Here is a 19,849-nt window from a genome sequence, read left to right as displayed (position 1 = left end):
CTGTGATAGGAGCGAGGCTTGAGTCCGCCGGGGAGCGGACCCGGGTGGGCGGGAGTACTGCCGGTCTGGGAGCACTCCCCGCCCTCCTTTGTGGGGATGACCCCGGGGGGGGAGGGCCCCGAGCACCGTCCGGCAGTGCGCAGGTGCGGCCGCCACACACCTGGAACTTGAAGGCGTCCTGGGCACCAGGTCCGGCTGCCCCGCGTACGCAGGCGCAGCCTGGTCACCTAGACCCCAGTCCACCGCCTCGCTGGCCGGTTCTGGGACCACTACCGCCGCGTCCTCCAGACCCCTTACACTCGGCCCCACTGCTCCTCACGCCGGGCTGCCGCCGTTGGTCACCGGGGCAGGCGGACCATCACACGGTTTAGGGATGGAGAGAGGGAGGACCCCGCAGGGGTTGAAGATGGAGGACCTAGAGCTCTGGATCCCCCGGAGGCTCCCTCTCCCTCAGGTCCCAGAAACAGTTTGCCCCTTCCCAGACGTTGTCCAGAACGCATGCCTCCCGGGTGAGCCGGGTGAACCCCCCTCTGCGGGGCCCCGACGGCTGCCGAGCTAGCTGGCTGCGGGGCTCGGGCGCCGGTTGGGGGCTTCCTGGCGAGGCCGAGGCTCGCGTGGGGTGGCGGGCTGGAGGTGGGTAAACGGGCGGGAGGCCCGATGGCTGTCAGCGCTTCTCGTTTCCGGACGGCTCCCAGGGCTCCTGGGCTCTGGGCCCTAACAGGTAACCTGTGGCCTGGCGGCCCGGGAGCTGAGGGGTGGGACCACAGGGTCTCAGCCCCCCGGTCGCGGAAGTGGGGGCGGGCACTCGCGGAGGAGGGCGGGCTGGGGGCGTGGCCAAGGCGGTGCGCGGGCTGGACAGCCAGCACCCACCAGCCCCGCGGAACCTGCCGTGCAGGCTAAGGGTGTGAGGAAGTGGCTCGGGTAAGAGGCAAGGGGGAAGGCTCTCTGAGTGGCGCCAGGAGCTACCCAGCAGCCAAGGCCTGGAAGGAGGGAGGGAAGGAGTGCTGTGTCCAGTAACTGCGTGGAGGACGGGCACCAAGAGGAGGGGAGACCAGGGCAGGGGCTGCACCAGACCCAGTGAGCAGAGGAAAGGGACGCAAGTCCCAGTGCCAGCCCTTCGGGAATGGTGGTTTGCAGCCCACCTGAGCTCCCCACAACAGCTCCAAGAGTTTGGGGAATTCCTCTTTGGCATCAGGGTTGGAGGAAGAACATCCGTAAGATGTAGCATTCAAAAGACAGGTATCTGATGAAATGTATCCTTCCACTGTCCATTCCACTCTCCAGCATCTCTCTGTTTCCAGTTTATTATATATTATATACATTTCCACAGTTATTCTGTAACATACAAGCATACTGAAATACCTCTGTACATATCCTTTCTAAATGTTTTCTCTACACCAAGGTAGCATGGATTACTTACTGTTCCGCACCTCGCTTTATTTCCCCAATCTGTTTTCAAGATTTTCGTGAATCCGTGTATGGAGGTTTTATTCTTTTTCACCAATCTATAGTACTCTATGATATGGCTGAACCACCCACTCATTCAACAGTCCACTAGTGATGGACATGTAGGTCCTTTCCAAGGTGGTCAGATGCATTAAAATGAACTGCTCCAAGTGGAATCGTCAGATCAAAGGCTCTGGGCATTTGCAATTTTGAGAAGTGTTGCCAAATTGCCCTCTGTAGGGAATACCTTAATTTACACTTTTGCCAGCGACAGATAAGAAAATATTTATAACATTTGTACAAATGCTCTGAAGACACCCTTTGTGGCTGAACAATGTTCCTTCATGTGGCTGAGGGAGCTTAAACTAGCACATTTGTCTTTGAGGGTGTGGAGGTTGTTGCTAATCTTCTGATGAGAGAAAACTCTCGGGTCTAAGGGCCCACCTTCCAGCCCTCCACTGACTCTGGCCCAGTCTTCACCCCAGGTGTCTCCTGACTTCCTGGTCCATCTGCCTTATTCCAGTCCATTACCAGTCCTAGTTGCTGGTATGGTGACAAAACACCCTGTGATGAAAATCTCTCAACCAACTCCTCTTTGGGCCCGTAACATACCTCTGTGCTATACCCCTGCCCAGAACTCAGCACTCACATCAGACTGGACTGGCCCATTCTGAATTCCGTGGAATTTGCCATCTCACCTCCTTGCCTTTGCTTGGACATTAATTCTGCCTGGATGCCCTTCTTCCCTCTGGTGAACTCCTCAGGGCCTCTCTGTCCTCAGTCCTTGCCACCTCCTAGGAAAGTCCTTCTGAACTTCCTTCCCTCTGTGAAGACTGGAATTAGGACTGGTTACCCCACAACCTGGGAACAGGTCAGTGTAGCAAGATAGGGGCTGAAGAAGTCAGTAGGCAACTGGAGCTGACCACAGAGACAGAGAACCCAGAAGGTTCTGAGAACACAGGGTTCAGACACGGTTTGTGTAGACCAAATCGGGCTGGGGGAGGCTGGGCTGCAGTAGCCAGAGCAAGTCAGGAATGAGGCTAGGGTGCGAGGTTTGGCCCAGGTTCCCCAACCTAGGGATCCTCCAACTTCTGCTTCCATATGGTTGAATCACTGTGCAGCTGTGGGCACAGCTGTCCTCAGCTTTGGTGTCGGCTGTGCTGTATCCACCCCCCCCCCCAATATTTCCTGGGAATCAGTTAAACTCAGGTCTCAGGATCTGAAAATCTATTTAAATCTGGCAGGGAAGAGGGCTCTACTGTCTCAGCCGCTGCCCTCAGAATCCCAAAGCTCCCAGAGGCCCTGCTGGCCTTCATACTGGCCTCCAGGGGGCGCCAGTGTCAATCCCAATGTTAAGCGTTGAGCCTGTGTCACGTTCATCATCGCACACACCCTGCCATCCAGGCCCTAGGCTGAGGGGGAATGGGGAACAGGGGGAACTGACAGAAGGGGGCAGAAGAAAGGAGAACAGAGACAGGCTTGAGCAGGGATCTCTCCCTCTCTCTGTTACACACGCACACACACACACACACACACACCTGTGTCTCAAACCTTGGCGACCCCCTTCCTTGCCTTTGGGGTGTCTGTTGGGTCTAGGGGTCTCTCAGCCACCCCAGGTCACTTCACTACATCTCAACCTGGGGCTCGATTTCCCTCTTCACTATCAGCCCTGTGGGTATTCTCCAGATCAGATGTTTTTGTCTTGTCAGAATCATCCTTGGGGCAAGATCAGGACCTCAGACTGTCCAAGGCTCAGAGGCCTCCTGAATCTCCGTAAGTCCTCTTGTTCATATGCATCATCCCCAAATTTGAGGGCCTCTATGAGGCAGCACTCCTTTTTTTTTCTTTAATTTTTAAAATCTTTTTTTAACTTTTAAGAAAAGTTATTTATTTGAGAGAGAGAGAGAGAGCGCACAAGCAGGGGGAACAGCAGGCAGAGGGAGAAGCAGGCTCCCTGCTGAGCAAGGAGTCCCATGCAGGACTCAATCCCAGGACCCTAGGATCATGACCTGAGCTGAAGGCAGCCACTTAACCCGCTGAGCCACCCAGGGGTCCCCAAGGCAGCACTCCTCGCCTACCTTAGGTATTAGCATTTGCTCCCTGATGATCTTGCAGTTTCTGCCCCACCACAGGGCAGCTAGAGTCTTGAGCCCAATCTCTCAGGCCAAGTGTGCCACAGTGGGCTTGCCCCATGTCAGGGCAGCACTCGCCTCATGTCAGGGCATATCCCCAGCTTGTTGGCTTTTGCACAGCCTCCACATTGACCTGTTCCCCAATCTCATCTCTGGCACCCCACACTTAGCGGCCCCTACCCCATATCCTGAGCGCCCTCTATTTCCTATGGTTCTGCATGGTGACCTGGCAACCTCCTCGGGATGACACTGTAGTCACCCCCATATTTTCTGGGGAACCTGGGCACAGGGGTTCACTGATGCAGATGGGTCCCTGAGCAGGACTTGAACTCTGCCCTGGAGACTATGGGGCCTTGGCCAGGCCCGGCAGGCCTCTCCCCTCCCACTGCTACCCCTCCACAGGTAAGCCCAGCATAGCCTAGACAGCCTGTCAGGATTCAAGTCTCTGTTTTGCCACTCACCAGCTGGTAGCCTCTCAAAACCTCAGTTTTCCCAACTGTCAAATGGAGACAATGCACAGAGAAACTTCCTCCTCAAGCAGTTGTGAAGAAAAGAAATAAATGTGTGTGAAGCCAGAGCCATGGCACTATCTGCCTGGCTAGGGGGGCTGGAGCTGCAAGGTCAGCAAGTGTGTGGAATGGGGCCTGGTTTTGGAGGCCAAGGGCATCAGGCCCCATACACCATCTGCCCACTGATGGGGCCTCTCCTGTGGCAGTGACCACAGTCACACTGTGGAAACCACACATGTGGCCACAGAGGGATGGTCTGAGCAGAACCACTCGTCCCCTTCAAAGTCTGGGCCCCACACCCGCCAGCAGAGGAGTGACCCATGCAGACCCTGGTCCTGCCCCTGGGTGAGACTCTGCCTTCTGAAGTTGTACACCTGTAAGATGAGGGGGAGTTGTGCTTGTCCCTCTGGGCAGGGTGGGTCATAAGATCCACCAGGCTGGATCTGCCTGGTGCAGGTGACTGTCACTGCTGTCTTTTTTGTCATTCTTACAGGAGAGCAAGGCCCAGAAAGGGGAGAAGTGGCCAAAAACAGAAGCCAACAGGAGCCACCAAAGGAGCACTAATAGGACAGAGTTGGTGGGCCCTGATGTGTTTGTTTAATGATAGATGTGACACGGCTTCCCTGGAAAGTGTCTTTCATTCATTTCCTACGTAGTCACTGAGTCCTGGTTTGCCGCAGGTACAAGCTCTACCTGAACACAGCACAAAGATCAGGACAATCAGGACAGTGATACTAGAGGTAACTAGGATCCAGAATTTCTCTGCCTGATCACCTCTGAGTCAAGGAAGACTGGTCAGGGAGGGCTTCCTGGAGGAGGGGACACAACACCAGGGTGCATCATGATTTAGAGGAACCCAGGAAGTTCTCCTGATATAATGACAGGTGGGAAAAAGAAAATATCATAAAATATAATTTAAGATACATCTTATGAAGTGTGGGGAGAGGGGAGGGAGATAGGAGACAGAGGAGACTGAGCCCCCCAAAGGCAGTCAAGCTACCTATGGGGCAGTCGCGAGTGATTGGGATTCTCCTTCTTGGGGAGGTTACTCTGGGTGATTCAATTCCCACCCCAAAAGTCACTCCGCCGCCCAGGATTCGAAGACTTAGGAAAGAAAAAAACAGAAACAAGAATCAGACCCGGTGCGCAGCCCAACTTGGCACCCCTCTAGGGTCCAGAGAATCCCCGGGAACCCAGACCCCGCTGGGGGCGTCCACGGCCAGAAGGGCCACCCAATACCTCCCCACACCCCACGAACCGCATGCGGATTCCGAGGCCACCGGCCGGACCCCTGACCCGGGACCGACCCCTTTCTACCAGCAGGGACCTGGCGGGGCGGTGCTGGGCGCCGCGGGCTCCATGGCCGCAGTGTCGCCGCAGCGCCGGCCCCGCCCCCGCCCGCTCCACCCCCCCCCCCCCCGCGGCCGCGGCCCCGAGCGGCTCCACAGCGGAGGCCCACGCCGAGCCCAGGTGAGCGCCCGCCCCAGGGACCCCAGCCCCCAGGATCACGGACCCCGACCCCGCCACCCCGGCTCGGCTGCCGGATCCCGGCCCCGCTGCCTCCGCGCGGGCGCGCTCGCAGGTCTCGGACCCCGGGCCGGCGCGGTGGGGACTGGGGCAGACAGCGGGAGAGGGAGAGAGACAAGCTGGGGCCGTAGCGCCTCTCTTCCTTCTCTCCTCCCCGGCCCGGGGCCCTTCCCCGCTACCCCCGGCGTCCCACTGTGTGCCCGTCCCCCTTCCGGGGGCCCCCGGTGTGGTGAGGACATCTGGACGGGCTGGAAGGCGACTAGAAAGGTCTTCCCAGATAGAGGGGACTGCACGTGCAAAGGCAGGGAGAGTTCGCGGGAGGCTTGCGTCCGGGCCCTGCCGGGGAGCAGGTGAGGGCCGGTACCCCTCAAACTTGATTGCTATCCTGAAGAAGGCTGAAAGCCACTGAGGGTCCCAACTTACCCCCCTCCCTTTTCTGCCCAGCCTGAACTGGCCTGGGGGGACTGTGTCCCGGTGAATGAGGACACATGCTCCTGGTGGGAAAGTTAGAACTTTTCAGCACTGGGTTAATTTGTGGGAAAGGGACAGCACTCCACAAAATCTTGGGGATGCCTCCTGCTGCTCCACAAGCAAGAACCTTTGCCTTTGAGGTAGCAAGGCTCCCAGCCTGCCTGCACACAGTAGGCCTGGAGAAGGTTCGATCCCCAGCAAATCTCTTTCCAGGCCTAAGGCCCTGGAGGGTCTAGGACCCCCAGGCACCCCAGGGAGGGAGAAACCGCCCAGACAGGGACTGGACAGCAAGTGGAGGTCCCACCTTCTCAGACATCTGTGGCCCAGCAGGTGAAGCCTGAGGCCAGGCAGGAAGGAGGTGGGCCCGGCTGAGCCCGAGGAGAAGCCAGGATCTGGGGAGGCCCCCCTTGTGCCCAGGGAGGGGCCAGGCAGGGCAGGTGGTAGCCCAGTCTTACTGATCTGCCTTGGTGATGAGTGGGGGACCAAGTACCAGTATGCCCCATGTGGCCAGTGACCTTTGGCTGCCACCGCCTCCCGAACTATAAGTTCTCGCCTCTAGGGCTGGTAAGATCAGATGCGAGGCCGTAGATGGCCCTTCCCAACTTTTCCTCCTTGGCCCCCTTGCTCTCAGGCACCCACTCAAAGCCTTTGCTGGGATCTGGGCAAGACCAGGTAGGCCTCAGCCCCACCTCAAGTTAGACTTCAGGAAGAACTTCCAGGGGAAACAGGGGGGATGACAGTGGGATGGACTGGGGGGAGGTCATTTGTAAACAGGGCTGCTACACCTTTGTCCCAGGGCTTCCAAAGTCCGGTCTGTAAGCTGCATCTTCCAGGAGGCCGACCCTGTGGCCTTGAGGACTCTGATCTGGTGACCTCTCGCCCCGCCCTGAGGCTTGCAGGGAGATATGGGGGCTTCCTGGGTCCCCGCCCATCTTGAAACTAACCAAGGCAGGGGGGAGGTGGGAGGTCACCTGGATGCCCCTTCCTGCTGCTTGACCTTGGCAAGCCCTTGGCCTCTCAGTTTCTCCAACTGCTGTTGGATGTCATCTCAGCACCACAGGCCTGGAGAGCATTTGCGAAGTGGAGGGCCTGTGTACAGGGTGGGAGCTCATGGCTGCTGGGCATGGGCTGTGTGCCTGGGCTCCCTTTCCCCCAACCCCATCAGGCCTGGGCTAGCCGCCTACTTCTGTTCACCATGGAGCTGGGTTTCCCTGGGGACCAGCAGACTGGCCCAGCCCAACCCGCCCCCCATACCCTCCAGTGTCTCCTGGCCTCACTCCCCCTGGGAGGAGCGGTAGAGGCTGGAGGCTGGGCCACCTCTTGGACCCCTGCCCCCTTTGCCCTGCCTTCCAGGCCTGGAAAGCCTCCATCCACTGCTGGGCCAGGAGGAAGAACCAGGGGTTGCCTGGAGGAGGTGGGTATCCATGACCTGCCAGCCAGAGTGGGGGCCAGGGCCCAGGAGAACGAAATGTCACCACCGTTGTAGGAAGGAGAAACTACAGAATCAGGAGGGCTCTGATCTGCCTGAGAGGACCTGGGTTTGGACCCCAGGCATGGTGGGAGCTCCCTGAAGAATGGAGGGTCCCAGGGCTCCCAGGCTGCTGGCTTTCCAGTGGGCTGCAGAAATCAGGTTTTACCAGACAAGGCAGCTGTGGGGCTGGACCAAAAAGGCTGAGATCAGAGCAGAGGGCCCCCTAGGCTGTAGGCACAGCCCACAGGCAAAAATGGGAGGGGAGAGTGAGAGTAGGGAGGCTGGAGGGCCTCAAAAGGGAGGTGCCTTCCAGGGTCCCCTATAGGAAGTGGATCCCAACTCAAATGTGCGCATCTTCCTGAACCTCCCCCTCCCCCGCTGCCCCCATCTATCTCTATCTCTCTGCGCCTCTCTCCACAACCCCCATCAAAGCCCTGGTCCCTACAGATGCCCCTTGTCTCCCCTGCAGGTCCTGGAGGCAGCTCAAGCCCTGGATGGCAGCTCCAGCATCTCTAAGGGCCATGGAGAGTCCAGCCCCACCTCCGGGGGCACCCTAGGCCTCCCACAGCCTACCATCTGTGTACCTGCCCCCCCCCCCATTCAGCTGTGGGCCACTCGCCATGGGTGGGTGCTTCTCCAAACCCAAGCCAGGTACCTCCTCTCTTCTGGCCTCATCCTCCCCCATCCCTCTCCCCACCCTCCCCCATCCCTCTCCCCACCCTCCACCCTGCCTCTCCTTACCCTCCTCCCTCCCCTTTCCCTCTCCCTCCCTCCCTCCCTCCTCCAGCCACCTTCCTCCTCCCCCTCCCCCCTCTGCCTCCGAAGTAGGTCAGGCTGGGCGGCAGGCTGCTCAGAATGTTAATTCCCTGTAGGCAGGAGGGGGTGGGGGGCCTGGAGCCTTCTCTTGGCCCCCCTCCAATGGGTCCCCTTCTTTATCTGGGGCTTTGGGTGCTTCTGGGGGAAATAGCAGCTGAACCTCTCTCAGGAAGTAGAAGTTAGGGTTCCTCCTGCTCCAGGATAGGGCAGGGGGGCCTTCCCCTTAGGGCTGGGGAGAGGGACTCCAAGGACACCCATAGCTGCTGTGTGACCCAGGGCATGCAAGTTACCTCTCTGAGCCTCAGTTTCCCTCTCTATAAAATAAGCCTGACCCATCGAAGTTGCCATGAGGGTGGGGTGGACAGATCACAGCGCTCTTCTGATGCGCTGTGTGACCTTGAACTGAGTTGCCCCAATTGTGCAGGAAATCCTGCCCTGCCTGACCAGAGGGGCTCCGGCCTGAGGTGGGGGCTTCCGGGTGCTAAGGGAGGCCTGGATGTGCTCTCCACGGAGACTTCTGCCTGTTGGGCTCTCTCTCCAGCCCCTATTTTCCCTCTCTCTTCACAACACTCAGTAAGGCAAAAGAATGGAGACCTGTCACAGATGAAGACATGGAGGCCCAGAGAGGCCTCTCTCATGCCCAGTCAGTGCCCCGCCCACCTGCCACCCAGGCCACCCTGCCCTGGCCAGCACCCCTTATACCTGATACCCATCGGCTCCATTACCTTGGAACACATGAGCCTTTTCTCCTTTTTCCTGTGTCTGAGGGAGAACTTAGGGGCAAGAGGAGACCTTTAATGCCCTGCCAGGCAGAGGGGACTCCCCCTCCCCTGCACCTGTCTCAGGGGCCAGCTGTCCCTCCCCCCATGCCCATCCTGTGGGTACCTGGGCCCGATCCTGCCACCCTTCCTGGCTCCACGTATGACTTGGGTGAATGATGGTCATTGTCTTGACCTCAGCCTTCCCCCCATGAGAAGTGGGCAGGAAAATGCTAGCTGGTCTGGCAGGAGGCCAAGAGCAGAGGATGCCACCTGCAGCTTCCTTTAAAGGACTTCAACAGGCTGGCCTGCCTGAGACCCCTGGCCCCCAGCTCCCAGGTCAGGAGCTGACAGCTCTCACTGCCCCAGAGGCAGTGGTGAGAACTTATGTTCTTAAGCCCAAATCCAGCCCTGCCGCTTCCTGGCTGTGTAACCTTGGGCAGGTAACTTCATCTCTCTGAGCCTCTGCGTTCTTATGTATAAGTGGGGCTAACAATTTTGCCCCCTCCCCTGGCCCCGCCCCATGCACACTGTCTTGCTTAGCACAGGGCCTGGCACACAGGAAAGGGTATGTGTAGAACATTATTACCCCTCTTTTTGGAGGTAGGCTCCCTGCTTTTAGGACTCCCCTGTGGGGCTATGGCTTTTAGGTTGGAGCTTAGACCCCTAGGCACCTACACTGGGCAGGTCAAGGGTGAGGATCAGGGAATGTCAGCGTGTGTGAGTGGGAGCATTTGGGCCATAAAAGTTCAGCTGGGATCAAGAGGGGCTACAGGGAGACCAGAGCAAACCAAAGGTCTTTGTGCAAACTCTTTACCTTCTATCTTGCTTGACTCTGGATTGGAGCACATCAGCACACATTTCCTGAGCTCACTCTGTACTCCCCATGTTCCACTGGCTCTGGGTCCGTGATAAGAAGTGTTCCATGCCAGACCCTTGCCAAGCTCAGAACTAGGAAGAAGCACAGCTCTCTTGGCATCTAGTTGCTTGCCTTTTCTGAGGCCACAAGTGCCACTTAAAGGCTCTCCCTTTTTGCCATGGCTGCCAGGAGGCTCAGAGCTAACAATACAATGCTATTCCCCAACTTCATCTGTTGAGTTTCTACTCTGAGTTACATATATTAAATCCTTCAGCATTCCCTATCACTAAAGAGGTAGGCACTGTTCTCTCTGTTTTATAATGAAGGCATCTGAGGTCCAAAGGGGTAAGACAAGGGCGCATGGTCACATGGGCTCCCGGGAATCATGAGGCTAGGGTTGATCTGGCTCTGTGGGTGGGCAGAGACCCCCCTCTTCATCCACCTTTCCACTACTGCCTCTGACTTAATGGATTCCCGTTAGACTGCATTGGCGAGCCCCTTGGAGCCTTCTGGAAGGATGTGGAGGATAAAAACAATCTGGCTTGGCTGTTATCTGGGCCCCTGCCAGGCTGTTCCTGTGAGCTTCCTCTCTACAGTTCACATAGCTGGTGTCAGCTGAGTTGGGAGTATTTTCCTTTTTAATTCTTTTCAAAACATTCTAACACTATTACATAAAGTATGGAAAATGGAGGCAAAGAACCCACCCCACCCTCAGTCTCCCTCTCCCCTACCACCTGACCCAACAGCTTCAGCATGGTGGTGGGCTCTAGGTCCCTTCCTGCCCAGCTGGAATCATGGAGCAGACCTTCACCCCTGCCCCCTGCTGTGCCTGGGCCAGGCTAAGAGCTGGGACTTGAGTATAAGGGGTGTGGGCCTGCCTTCCCCAGCTCCGGGCCAGGCCAGGGTGGGAGATTAGCATAGTGTGAGATGAGGAATGGGCAGCCGGAGGACGCAGCACCTGAACTGTCCAGGTGGATGGGCAGAGGTGAGCCAGGGCCAGGAAGGATGACAACCCAGGCCAAAGGAATTGCATAGGCAAAGGCCCAGAGGCGTGACTCCGTGTTCTCTGTTTCTGGAGTGCCAGGTCTGGGGTGGAGGGGACAAGAGGTAAAATGGGGAGAGGCCTGGAGGCTCTGGTGACTTGGGAGTTGGGAGAAGCCCCTCCTGCTTCCTCATGGGCCCATGCTGGGCCAGGGGCTTAGCTTCCATCACTCGGCCCAGGAGGCCGGATTATCGCTGCTAAAAATTCTGTTTATTGTTCCCTTCTAATTAGAAAAACACCCCAGGCACATTGTAGGGAATTTAGAAAATGCAGAGAAATATAAAGACAAAAACCAGCTAACTGCCTGCTAGAACGGGTCCCATGGGCACTCTGGGGAAGTGTCTTCTGCGTGGAAGCTTCGAGAGGTGGGCCCTCGAAAGGCCTCTGCACCTACCCTTTTCGGGTGGGGTTCACACCCAAGGCCCCAGACCCCTGCACATGAAACATGGAAAACCCAGGGCTTGGCAAATGATGGGTTCGTACATTGGTGAGCATAACTATTTTAAGAAGTTGAAAATAAATTGTGTACTTTTTTTTTTTAATTAAAAAAAAAAACCTCAAACCTATGGGAAAGTTGCAAACAGACCAACAGACCTTCTGTTTGCCGTCACCCAGATTCACTGGCCAGGAAATGAGCCGCACCCAGATTTGGACATCCTGCTCTCACTTGGGTCTGACTCTACACGTGACCTGACCCTTTAGGGACGTCCTCTGCCATCAGGGACCATGCCATTGGAGTCTGAGCAGGGCTCAGGGCACCAGGGTTCTTTCCTCCCACATAGATTCTTGGACAAAAGGCAATGTCAGGGTCAAAGGAGCCCCTTTGTGCCCCGCCCCCACTCATTTGTTACTGAAAAAGAAAACATGCAGAGATGAACTCAAGACAACCCAGTTTACCCTCCTTCTGCCTCTGTTCTCCTTCTCACCTGTTTTAAGGCTCTCTGAAGCTGGTGCAGGGAGCTTTCTGGAAAGGTGGAGGCACGGGAGGGAACTCACTCAAAGGAGCCAGCCCTGGAGCTGGTGGGGTGGGGAAGGGGGTGGGCCGGGCTGGGGGCTCACTGTGCTGCTCTGCCCACCCACAGTGGAGCTCAAGATCGAGGTGGTGCTGCCGGAGAAGGAGCGGGGCAAGGAGGAGCTGTCAGCCAGCGGGAAGGGCAGCCCCCGGGCCTACCAAGGCAATGGCACAGCCCGCCACTTCCATGCTGAGGAGCGCCTGACCGCCCCTCACCCCTATCCTGGCCCTCAGGACTGTGTGGAGGCTGCTGTCTGCCATGTCAAGGACCTCGAGAATGGCCAGTGGGTGCTGGGCCTGTGGGGGGGGGGCTTCCAGGGGCCCAAGATGGGAAGGCAAGATGCAGGCCATGGAGGGGGTGGGCTGGGAGGCCTGGAAGGGGCCTTCACAGGCGCCTGCACCAGCTCCCACCATCATGGCCTCTCCTAGTCTGGGCCTGCTCCCCAGAAAGTTGGATTCTGGGAAGAGGTGTCCACCCGAAGTGGGGCCTGGTGTGTAGCCTGTGGTCTGAGCGCAGCCCCTCCCCAGGATGCGGGAAGTGGAGCTGGGCTGGGGGAAGGTGCTGCTGGTGAAGGACAACGGGGAATTCCACGCTCTGGGCCACAAGTGTCCGCATTATGGTGCACCCCTGGTGAAAGGTGAGTTGTCCCAGGATACACAGGTGGTGGAGCGGGACCTCCCTGAAGGGTGCTCAGGTCCTCCTTGGACCCTCAGGGTCTCATCTATCAGTGGGGTCACCTGGGCTGTGGGGAAGAGCCAGCGGCTGCTGGGACACAGGGGAGAGGGACTGTTGCTGGTGGCCCCAGCCTGGCACCGCTCTCCCCCAGGTGTGCTGTCCCGCGGCCGGGTGCGCTGCCCTTGGCATGGTGCCTGCTTCAACATCAGCACTGGTGACCTGGAGGACTTCCCTGGCCTAGACAGTCTGCACAAATTCCAGGTGGGGCTAGGTGGGCGGTGGGGTGGGAGACTGGGAGTGCAGGACAGGGGTTGGAGCACCCCAAAACCTGGTCCTGAGCAATACAGCCCTTGCAGGTGAAGATTGAGAAGGAGAAGGTGTACGTCCGGGCCAGCAAGCAGGTGAGAGTGTGGCTTGGGGCTCAGGCAAAAGGGAGAAGTGAGGATAGCACCTTGACCCAGGGATCAGCATGTGAAAAGGCCCTGTGGCTGGGGAACAGAGTAAAAGGCTACCTAGTGGGGATGAGGCTGGACTGCAGCAGCAGGACCTGGCCTGCTGGGATGATGGCACAGGGAGGATGTCCACAACTCCAGCTCCCAGCTGCCTTCTGCTCTCCGGCTATCCCTAGGCCTTGCAGCTCCAGCGAAGAACTAAGGTGATGGCCAAGTGTATCTCTACAAGTGCTGGCCACAGCAGCAGCACCAACGTGCTCATTGTAGGCGCAGGTTGGTGGTGGGATTATGAGGGGAGGAGGGGTTTGGGTGGGAGGGGGTCCCTGACCCACAGCACCCTCCTCTCAGGTGCGGCTGGCTTAGTGTGCGCAGAGACCCTGCGGCAAGAGGGGTTCTCGGACAGGATCGTCTTGTGCACCCTGGACCGGCACCTCCCCTATGACCGACCTAAGCTCAGCAAGGTGGGAGGAGGGGCAAATGGGGCCCAGGAAGGGCCCAGACCCCCAGCCCCCTGGGCACAGTCAGGCCCTCTCAGTGCCCATTGGGCGTCTGGCTGGCTGTCCTCTCTGCTCACAACAGTCCTATCTGTGGTACCTCCAAAAAGATGCGGGTTTGTCGAATTCTATCCACAGCCCCTTTGTGAATGGAGCCCAGTCCCACCCTCCCCAGGCCTTAGGTCCTCTGTTGCAAAATGGAACAATGGCCACCTGGCTTTATCTCAAGATAGCTATCTCCTGCAGTCCCTGGACGCCCAGCCGGAGCAGCTGGCCCTGAGGCCCAAGGAATTTTTCCGAGCCTATGGTATCGAGGTGCTCACTGAGGCCCAGGTATGGGGCCAAGGCTAGGAAATCTGGGGAAGGCTTAGTGGGAATCACCAATGACGTGAGGCCATGAGGGCCCCTGGAAGCTTGTAGGGGGAGTGTCCTGCCATCTTGGCCCTGCTGTCCAGGTACCCTGGCGCACTCCAGGCCTGGAAAACAGCCCTGAATCTCCTTTCCGGCAGGCTTAGGGGCACATGCAGAGATCTGCTCAGGGCTGGGACAGGAGAGCGTAAGAATGGCTTTGAGGGGAAGGTGGTGTCTGAAATGTAAAGAGGAGAAGCCAGGAGGAAGGACGACCCAGGTGTCAGGAATGGCCCCGGAGGAACCTTCCCGTTGAGAGGGTCTGGCAGGGGCTGGGAGGGGCAGCCTGGTTCAAGTCCACGCCCAGGCCCACCTTCTGCCCGGTGTGGGTTGCAGGTGGTCACAGTGGATGTGAGAAACAAGAAGGTTGTGTTCAAGGATGGCTTCAAGCTGGAGTACAGCAAGCTGCTGCTTGCGCCGGGGAGCAGGTGGGAAGGTGTCTCCCCCTTGTCCCCTCCGGATGCTTGGCAGGGCACCAGCCGGGATGGGAGGGCTCGGGGTGCCGGGAGCCCCTCACTGATGCTGGCCACGACTCAGCCCTAAGACGCTGAGCTGCAAAGGCAAAGAGGTAGAGAACGTGTTCACCATCCGGACGCCTGAAGATGCCAATCGTGTGGTGAGGCTGGCCCGGGGCCGCAACGCGGTGATCGTGGGAGCCGGCTTCCTGGGTGAGCAGCCAGGGCTGGTGGGGCGATGGTCTGTGACGGCTGGTCCCAGGGTGGTACTGGCCCTGGGAGGCGCAGGGTGCCAGCCTGCCGTCCACCACCCTGGCCCCAGGGATGGAAGTGGCCGCCTATCTGACCGAAAAAGCCCACTCGGTGTCTGTGGTGGAGCTGGAGGAGACACCCTTCAGGAGATTTTTGGGGGAACGTGTCGGTCGCGCCCTCATGAAGGTGAGCGCACCCTGGCCCCCAGCACCCAACCCCTTGGAACCCCAGGCACCCAGCCCAGCCCCGCCATGTTCTCATTCATGGCCTTGCCCACCTGCCCTGACAGATGTTTGAGAACAACCGGGTCAAGTTCTACATGCAGACAGAGGTGTCAGAGCTGCGGGCCCAGGAGGGAAAGGTGGGCCCTTCTTCCTGCTCCCCTCTCCCCCACTCACCCTTTCCCAGGAGCTGGGCCGCCCTGCTCACCCGCCCCCTCCCCACAGCTGAAGGAGGTCGTACTGAAGAGCAGCAAGGTTGTGCGGGCTGACGTCTGTGTTGTGGGCATCGGTGAGTGGGCGGGCAGGCAGGTGCCAGCAAGCACCTGCACATGCTCCAGAGTGACCCTGGGCCGTCCCTTCCCCTCCCTGAGCCTAGGTCTCCACATCCACAAAATGGCCACTTCGCAGGGCTGTGGGCGGGGGTGGACATTGCTCGTGTAGCCAGGGCTTGGTGACCAGTGGCCCAGTGACCACTGCCCACAGATACCTCCATGGCCTGCCCCACATGGCCTACAGGACACAAACAACCCTCTACCTGGGCCCTGCTGCCCTCCGGGTGCCAGCCTGGGGAGGGACAGAGCTGGGAGATGACAGGGTAGGAGCTGGGGAGGTACACCATGCCAACCATGGGGGGGGCGGGGGGGAGCTTCCTGGAGTCTCAGAGGAAGTGAGAGCCAGGGCAGTCTGGTGGGGGGGGGGTCCATGCAGAGGGGACAGGACACATTAAGGCCACTAGGTGGGCTGCTCCTTGGACTATTGGTCTGGGGCTGGATTTTGGTGAGGGAGGGTATGGGTCATGGCGGACAAATGAGGCGGGAGAAGGGAGGGACTGGGGAATGGACACGGTGGCCCTGTCCTGTCAGGCGCGGTGCCCGCCACAGGCTTCCTGAGGCAGAGCAGCGTCAATCTGGATTCCCGAGGCTTCATCCCTGTCAACAAGGTGGGGCCAGGCGGGGTGGGCAGGGTGCTCACTGGGGGTGGTGGCAGGATCAGGCCAAGGCCCCTGTCCCACCCATAGACCCCCAGCCCACTTCCCACAGATGATGCAGACCAACGTCCCAGGTGTGTTTGCCGCTGGCGATGCTGTCACTTTCCCCCTGGCCTGGAGGAACAACCGAAAAGTGAATATCCCACACTGGCAGATGGCTCACGCCCAGGGTATGAACCGCCCCGTGGCAGGATGGGGGGGGGTGGGAGGCTGTCCCAGGGGCTCAGCCTCCCCCAGCCCCCCCCCTCCAGTTGTTGGCCTTGGGTTCTGGTCTCTGCATTACCCTCTCAAGGCTCCGGGGTGACCTGTCTGAGCAGCCAGTTGACACAGCAAGCCCTGTGGCCATCCATAGATATCCTCTTCATACGGTGTGTCTGTTTCATTGTGTGCGCACCGGAAATGGTGGGCAATCCCCCAACCCCAGGAAGCGACCTTCCAGGTCTGGAGCACTTGGTTCAAATTCTCTAGAGAAGCGATCTGAGTGACTGGCTTTGAGCCAGGTGTCCCCTCTGTACCGATCAGCTGCAATCGGGGGTGGGCAGTGGGCTGAGCAATGATGCATTACTTGACCTCTGGGGAGGTGAGGAGGAAGAGAAGGAAGGGGAGTAGCCCCACATGTCAGAGGTCCCCGGAGAGCCCGGGCAGGCAGTGTAGGGGTGGTGAGGGCTAGGGTCGGGGGTCTCACGACCCTGGGTCCTACAGGGCGGGTGGCCGCGCAGAACATGCTGGCGCAGGAGGCGGAGATCAACACCGTACCCTACCTGTGGACAGCCATGTTTGGCAAGAGCCTGCGCTACGCTGGTAACGGAGGCGCTCCGGGCAGGGGCGGGGCCAAGAGCATTTAGGGGTGTGGCTAAGGTGTTAGCGGAGTGCGGAGGCGGAGCCTGGGGGTTAGGACGGGGCTATGAGCATCCTAGGGGCGTGAGCACGTCCGCCGTAAGAAGAGCGAAAACTGGTTGGGGGCGGCACTGAGGACCACCTACAAGGACAAAGGAGCTGGGCATGGTGGGGGGCTCCAGGGAGGACTTAGGAAGGTACAGGGCGCTGACCTGGGGGAGTCCCATCCCCTCCTGTTCGGCCTGCAGGGTACGGAGAAGGCTTCGACGACGTCATCATCCAGGGGGATCTGGAAGAGCTCAAGTTCGTGGCCTTTTACACCAAGTGAGAACAACGGGGTGGAAGGCGGCGCGAAGCAGCGGTCGGGAAGGTCGGGAAGGGGGAGCTCATCCCAGAGGAGCTCTGCTCCAGTGGAGGGACCTACCTGAAAGGTGGACCGAGGAGGCAGCTAGGCAGGAGACCCTCCAAGGCCAAGTGAGGAGGCCTGGTAGTATTAAGTCCAGCAGCCACGCCTTGAGGCAGGACATTTTATTTTCGGAACAGCCCTTTGAGTAGGGGTTGTGGACTCCCACTTTTACACTGAGGAGAGTCACACAACTAGAGAGTGGTGATCCCAGGACAGGTGCTCAGCCCTGAACTCCACTGAGGAGGAAGGCTAGAGCCTCCATGGGCCCTTGACAGGATCCCCAAGCCCACGTCGGGCCAAGCAAAGCAAGGAGGGCTGGGTGCTCAGGACAGTCCTGTTGCCCTGCATAAGATCCCTCCCTGGGCCCCAGCTGAAGAGGAGTGCATCAAGGTCTCCAAGAAGGAAGGTTATTTCTGGGCAGTCCTCAGGCTCAGTTACTCTGTCCCCGCAGAGGCGATGAGGTGATTGCTGTGGCCAGCATGAATTACGATCCCATCGTGTCCAAGGTGGCTGAGGTGCTAGCCTCCGGCCGTGCCATCCGAAAGCGGGAGGTGGAGTGAGTGTGGGCTTCAGAGGTTTGGTGGGGGGAGGGAGAGGTCCCCCAAGGGACTGGCCCTTGGTAGCCATCCACTTCTGTAGCCCTACAGACCCCTTCCCCTGTTCTTGGTCCACATCAGTCTACCGGGCATCAGGTCTATGGGGTGGCGTGGGACAAGGGTTGTGGTTTACGAATGGGCTGGTTATTTGTGCTCTTGGGGTGATAGAAGGAGGGAAAGAGGCTGTGTCCCAGGGCAGAGCCAGTGCTATGGGGGGGGGGTGTCAAAGCCCTTGGTCAAAGCCACTCTTTGGGCAGTCATCTGGCCTGGGACACCCCACTGGATTTGGTTGTGTTGAGACTGGCAGAAGCTAGGGGTGGGGGGGACAGGCAGCTAGTGATGTTGGGTGGTTGGTTGGTGTCTGGGGGACACTGGATGTCAGTCATTACCCTCACCCCAGGATGGTGGCAATGGGAGTCACCCTGTAGGCTCAAAGCACCTACAGAGAGGCCCCTCTCGCCCTGCCCAGGGACTGGGGAAAGCATGGAGGCCACGGGACAGGAGTAGGCCTCGGGCTGGAAACAATAGAGAACCAAGAGCGAACATGCTGAATGACATACTCTCTCCCTCTCCCTGGCCTTCTCTCTCTCTCTCTCTCTCTCTCTCTTGCCTTCGAAAAGGCTGTTTGTGCTGCACAGCAAGTACGTGGTCCTCTGTCCCTCCTGTTGACCATTCTGAGCCTTTCCCACCTCAGCCCAGAGCCTGTACCCCACGGACTTCCCCTCTCTGCCTAAGTACCCATTCCTCCTGGGCACTGGGGCCTGGCACAGAGCAGGTCCCCCGCTGCCCTCAGGGATCACCTGTTCATGGTGCCAAGTGGGTAACCTGCTGTCTTCTACCCTGACTCCTCCTCCCCTCATTCCTGCAGGACCGGCGACATGTCCTGGCTCACAGGGAAAGGATCCTGAGCTCGCATGCAGCAGACTTGGGCAGGCACGCTTGGGCACCAGGGACAGAGGCCAAGCCCTGGGGGCAGGTGCCAACCTCCAATTTCCCAGGATCTCCCAGGGCAGAACCTGAGCCTTCCCAGTGCTTGCCTTCGATTGCCTGGCTCACCTCCAGAGAGGCTTCTGCTGCCTCCAGGAGATGCTTACCCGCCAAGGCCTCAGCTGCCACTGAGGGCTGGCCATGGAGGCAGGACAGGCCTATCCTCTTCTCCCTCTCTTGAGACTGGTCCCCTGCAGGACCCTGCAAAATATTAGATATGATCTTAAAATTAAAACGCACACATTTGCAGATCTGTGTGACTTCCATTGTAACTGGGCAGACCTTCATGAGGGAGAAAGCACAACCCCACAATGCTCAGTGCGACACGAGTTTGGCCTATGAACACTCAGGGCAGGTAGCAATTGATTCTGCCCCTGGGGTTAGGGAAAGCTTCTCCAACCAGTCTTGAATCTGGATTTTGAAAGAAGGGTGCTCCTGGTAGAAGGGATAGCACATGCCAAGGGTTTGAGATGGGAAGTGCTTCTTCAGAGGTCAGAGACAGCTGGCGCTTGGCGGTGTGGGGCATGTGCCTACGTAGGGCTGTAGGGGCCAGGTCCTGAGACAGATCCCATGCTTTTCAGGGTAGCCAGAACTCCCTGAATCCCCATTTTGCAGGTAAAGAAAATGAGACTCTGCTATTAAGTAAGAACGAGAATCTAGAGCCTCTCTACCACTCTGCCTCCCAGTCAAGAGGAATGCCGAGGGGGAGAAGCAGGGGGCCAGAAGTGGGGGCGCAGGCAGTAAGGGGATAGTCGGGCTCCCTCCCAGACCGCTGAAAGCCCGGAACCCTCCACCCAGGATCCCAAGAGCGGCGGACGGTCAAGGCCGATCCGGGCACACAGGGCATGCCGGGAAGTGTGGCCCATCTCCGGGCGGCGTGGGCCTGGCCGGTGACGGGGATGTCCAGTCCGGACGGGGCTGGAGCCTGGATGCCGTCTTCAGTGGAAGAGGGAATCTGGCGCGCGTACTTTGTGGGGAACGCTTCCCAGAGGGTTACTCACTCCACGCTTCCCCGAGGTTGCGCTGGCCCGCGG

The 19,849-nt window shown here is 58.8% G+C and overlaps 1 protein-coding gene across 1 annotated transcript; it reads left to right on the top strand.

The window, feature by feature from the left end:
• Positions 1 to 3,923: 3,923 nt before the first annotated feature.
• On the top strand, positions 3,924 to 19,065 carry AIFM3 (AIF family member 3; the record flags this gene model as incomplete). The annotated part of the gene is made up of 21 exons (XM_080821615.1): positions 3,924 to 3,980; positions 5,411 to 5,557; positions 7,439 to 7,499; positions 12,114 to 12,327; positions 12,572 to 12,681; positions 12,871 to 12,980; positions 13,076 to 13,120; positions 13,348 to 13,444; positions 13,520 to 13,632; positions 13,912 to 13,998; positions 14,410 to 14,501; positions 14,611 to 14,741; positions 14,851 to 14,966; positions 15,070 to 15,141; positions 15,227 to 15,290; positions 15,865 to 15,941; positions 16,042 to 16,159; positions 16,692 to 16,790; positions 17,075 to 17,150; positions 17,684 to 17,788; positions 18,697 to 19,065. The coding sequence occupies 21 exons, from the start codon at positions 3,924 to 3,926 to the stop codon at positions 18,734 to 18,736; spliced, it is 2,031 nt and encodes a 676-aa protein (XP_080677741.1). The 3' UTR covers positions 18,737 to 19,065.
• Positions 19,066 to 19,849: the final 784 nt, after the last annotated feature.

This window comes from Martes martes (assembly GCF_963455335.1).
Source record: "Martes martes genome assembly, chromosome: 13".
Lineage (NCBI taxonomy): Eukaryota > Metazoa > Chordata > Mammalia > Carnivora > Mustelidae > Martes > Martes martes.
This window is presented reverse-complemented; position numbering and strand designations above follow the sequence as displayed.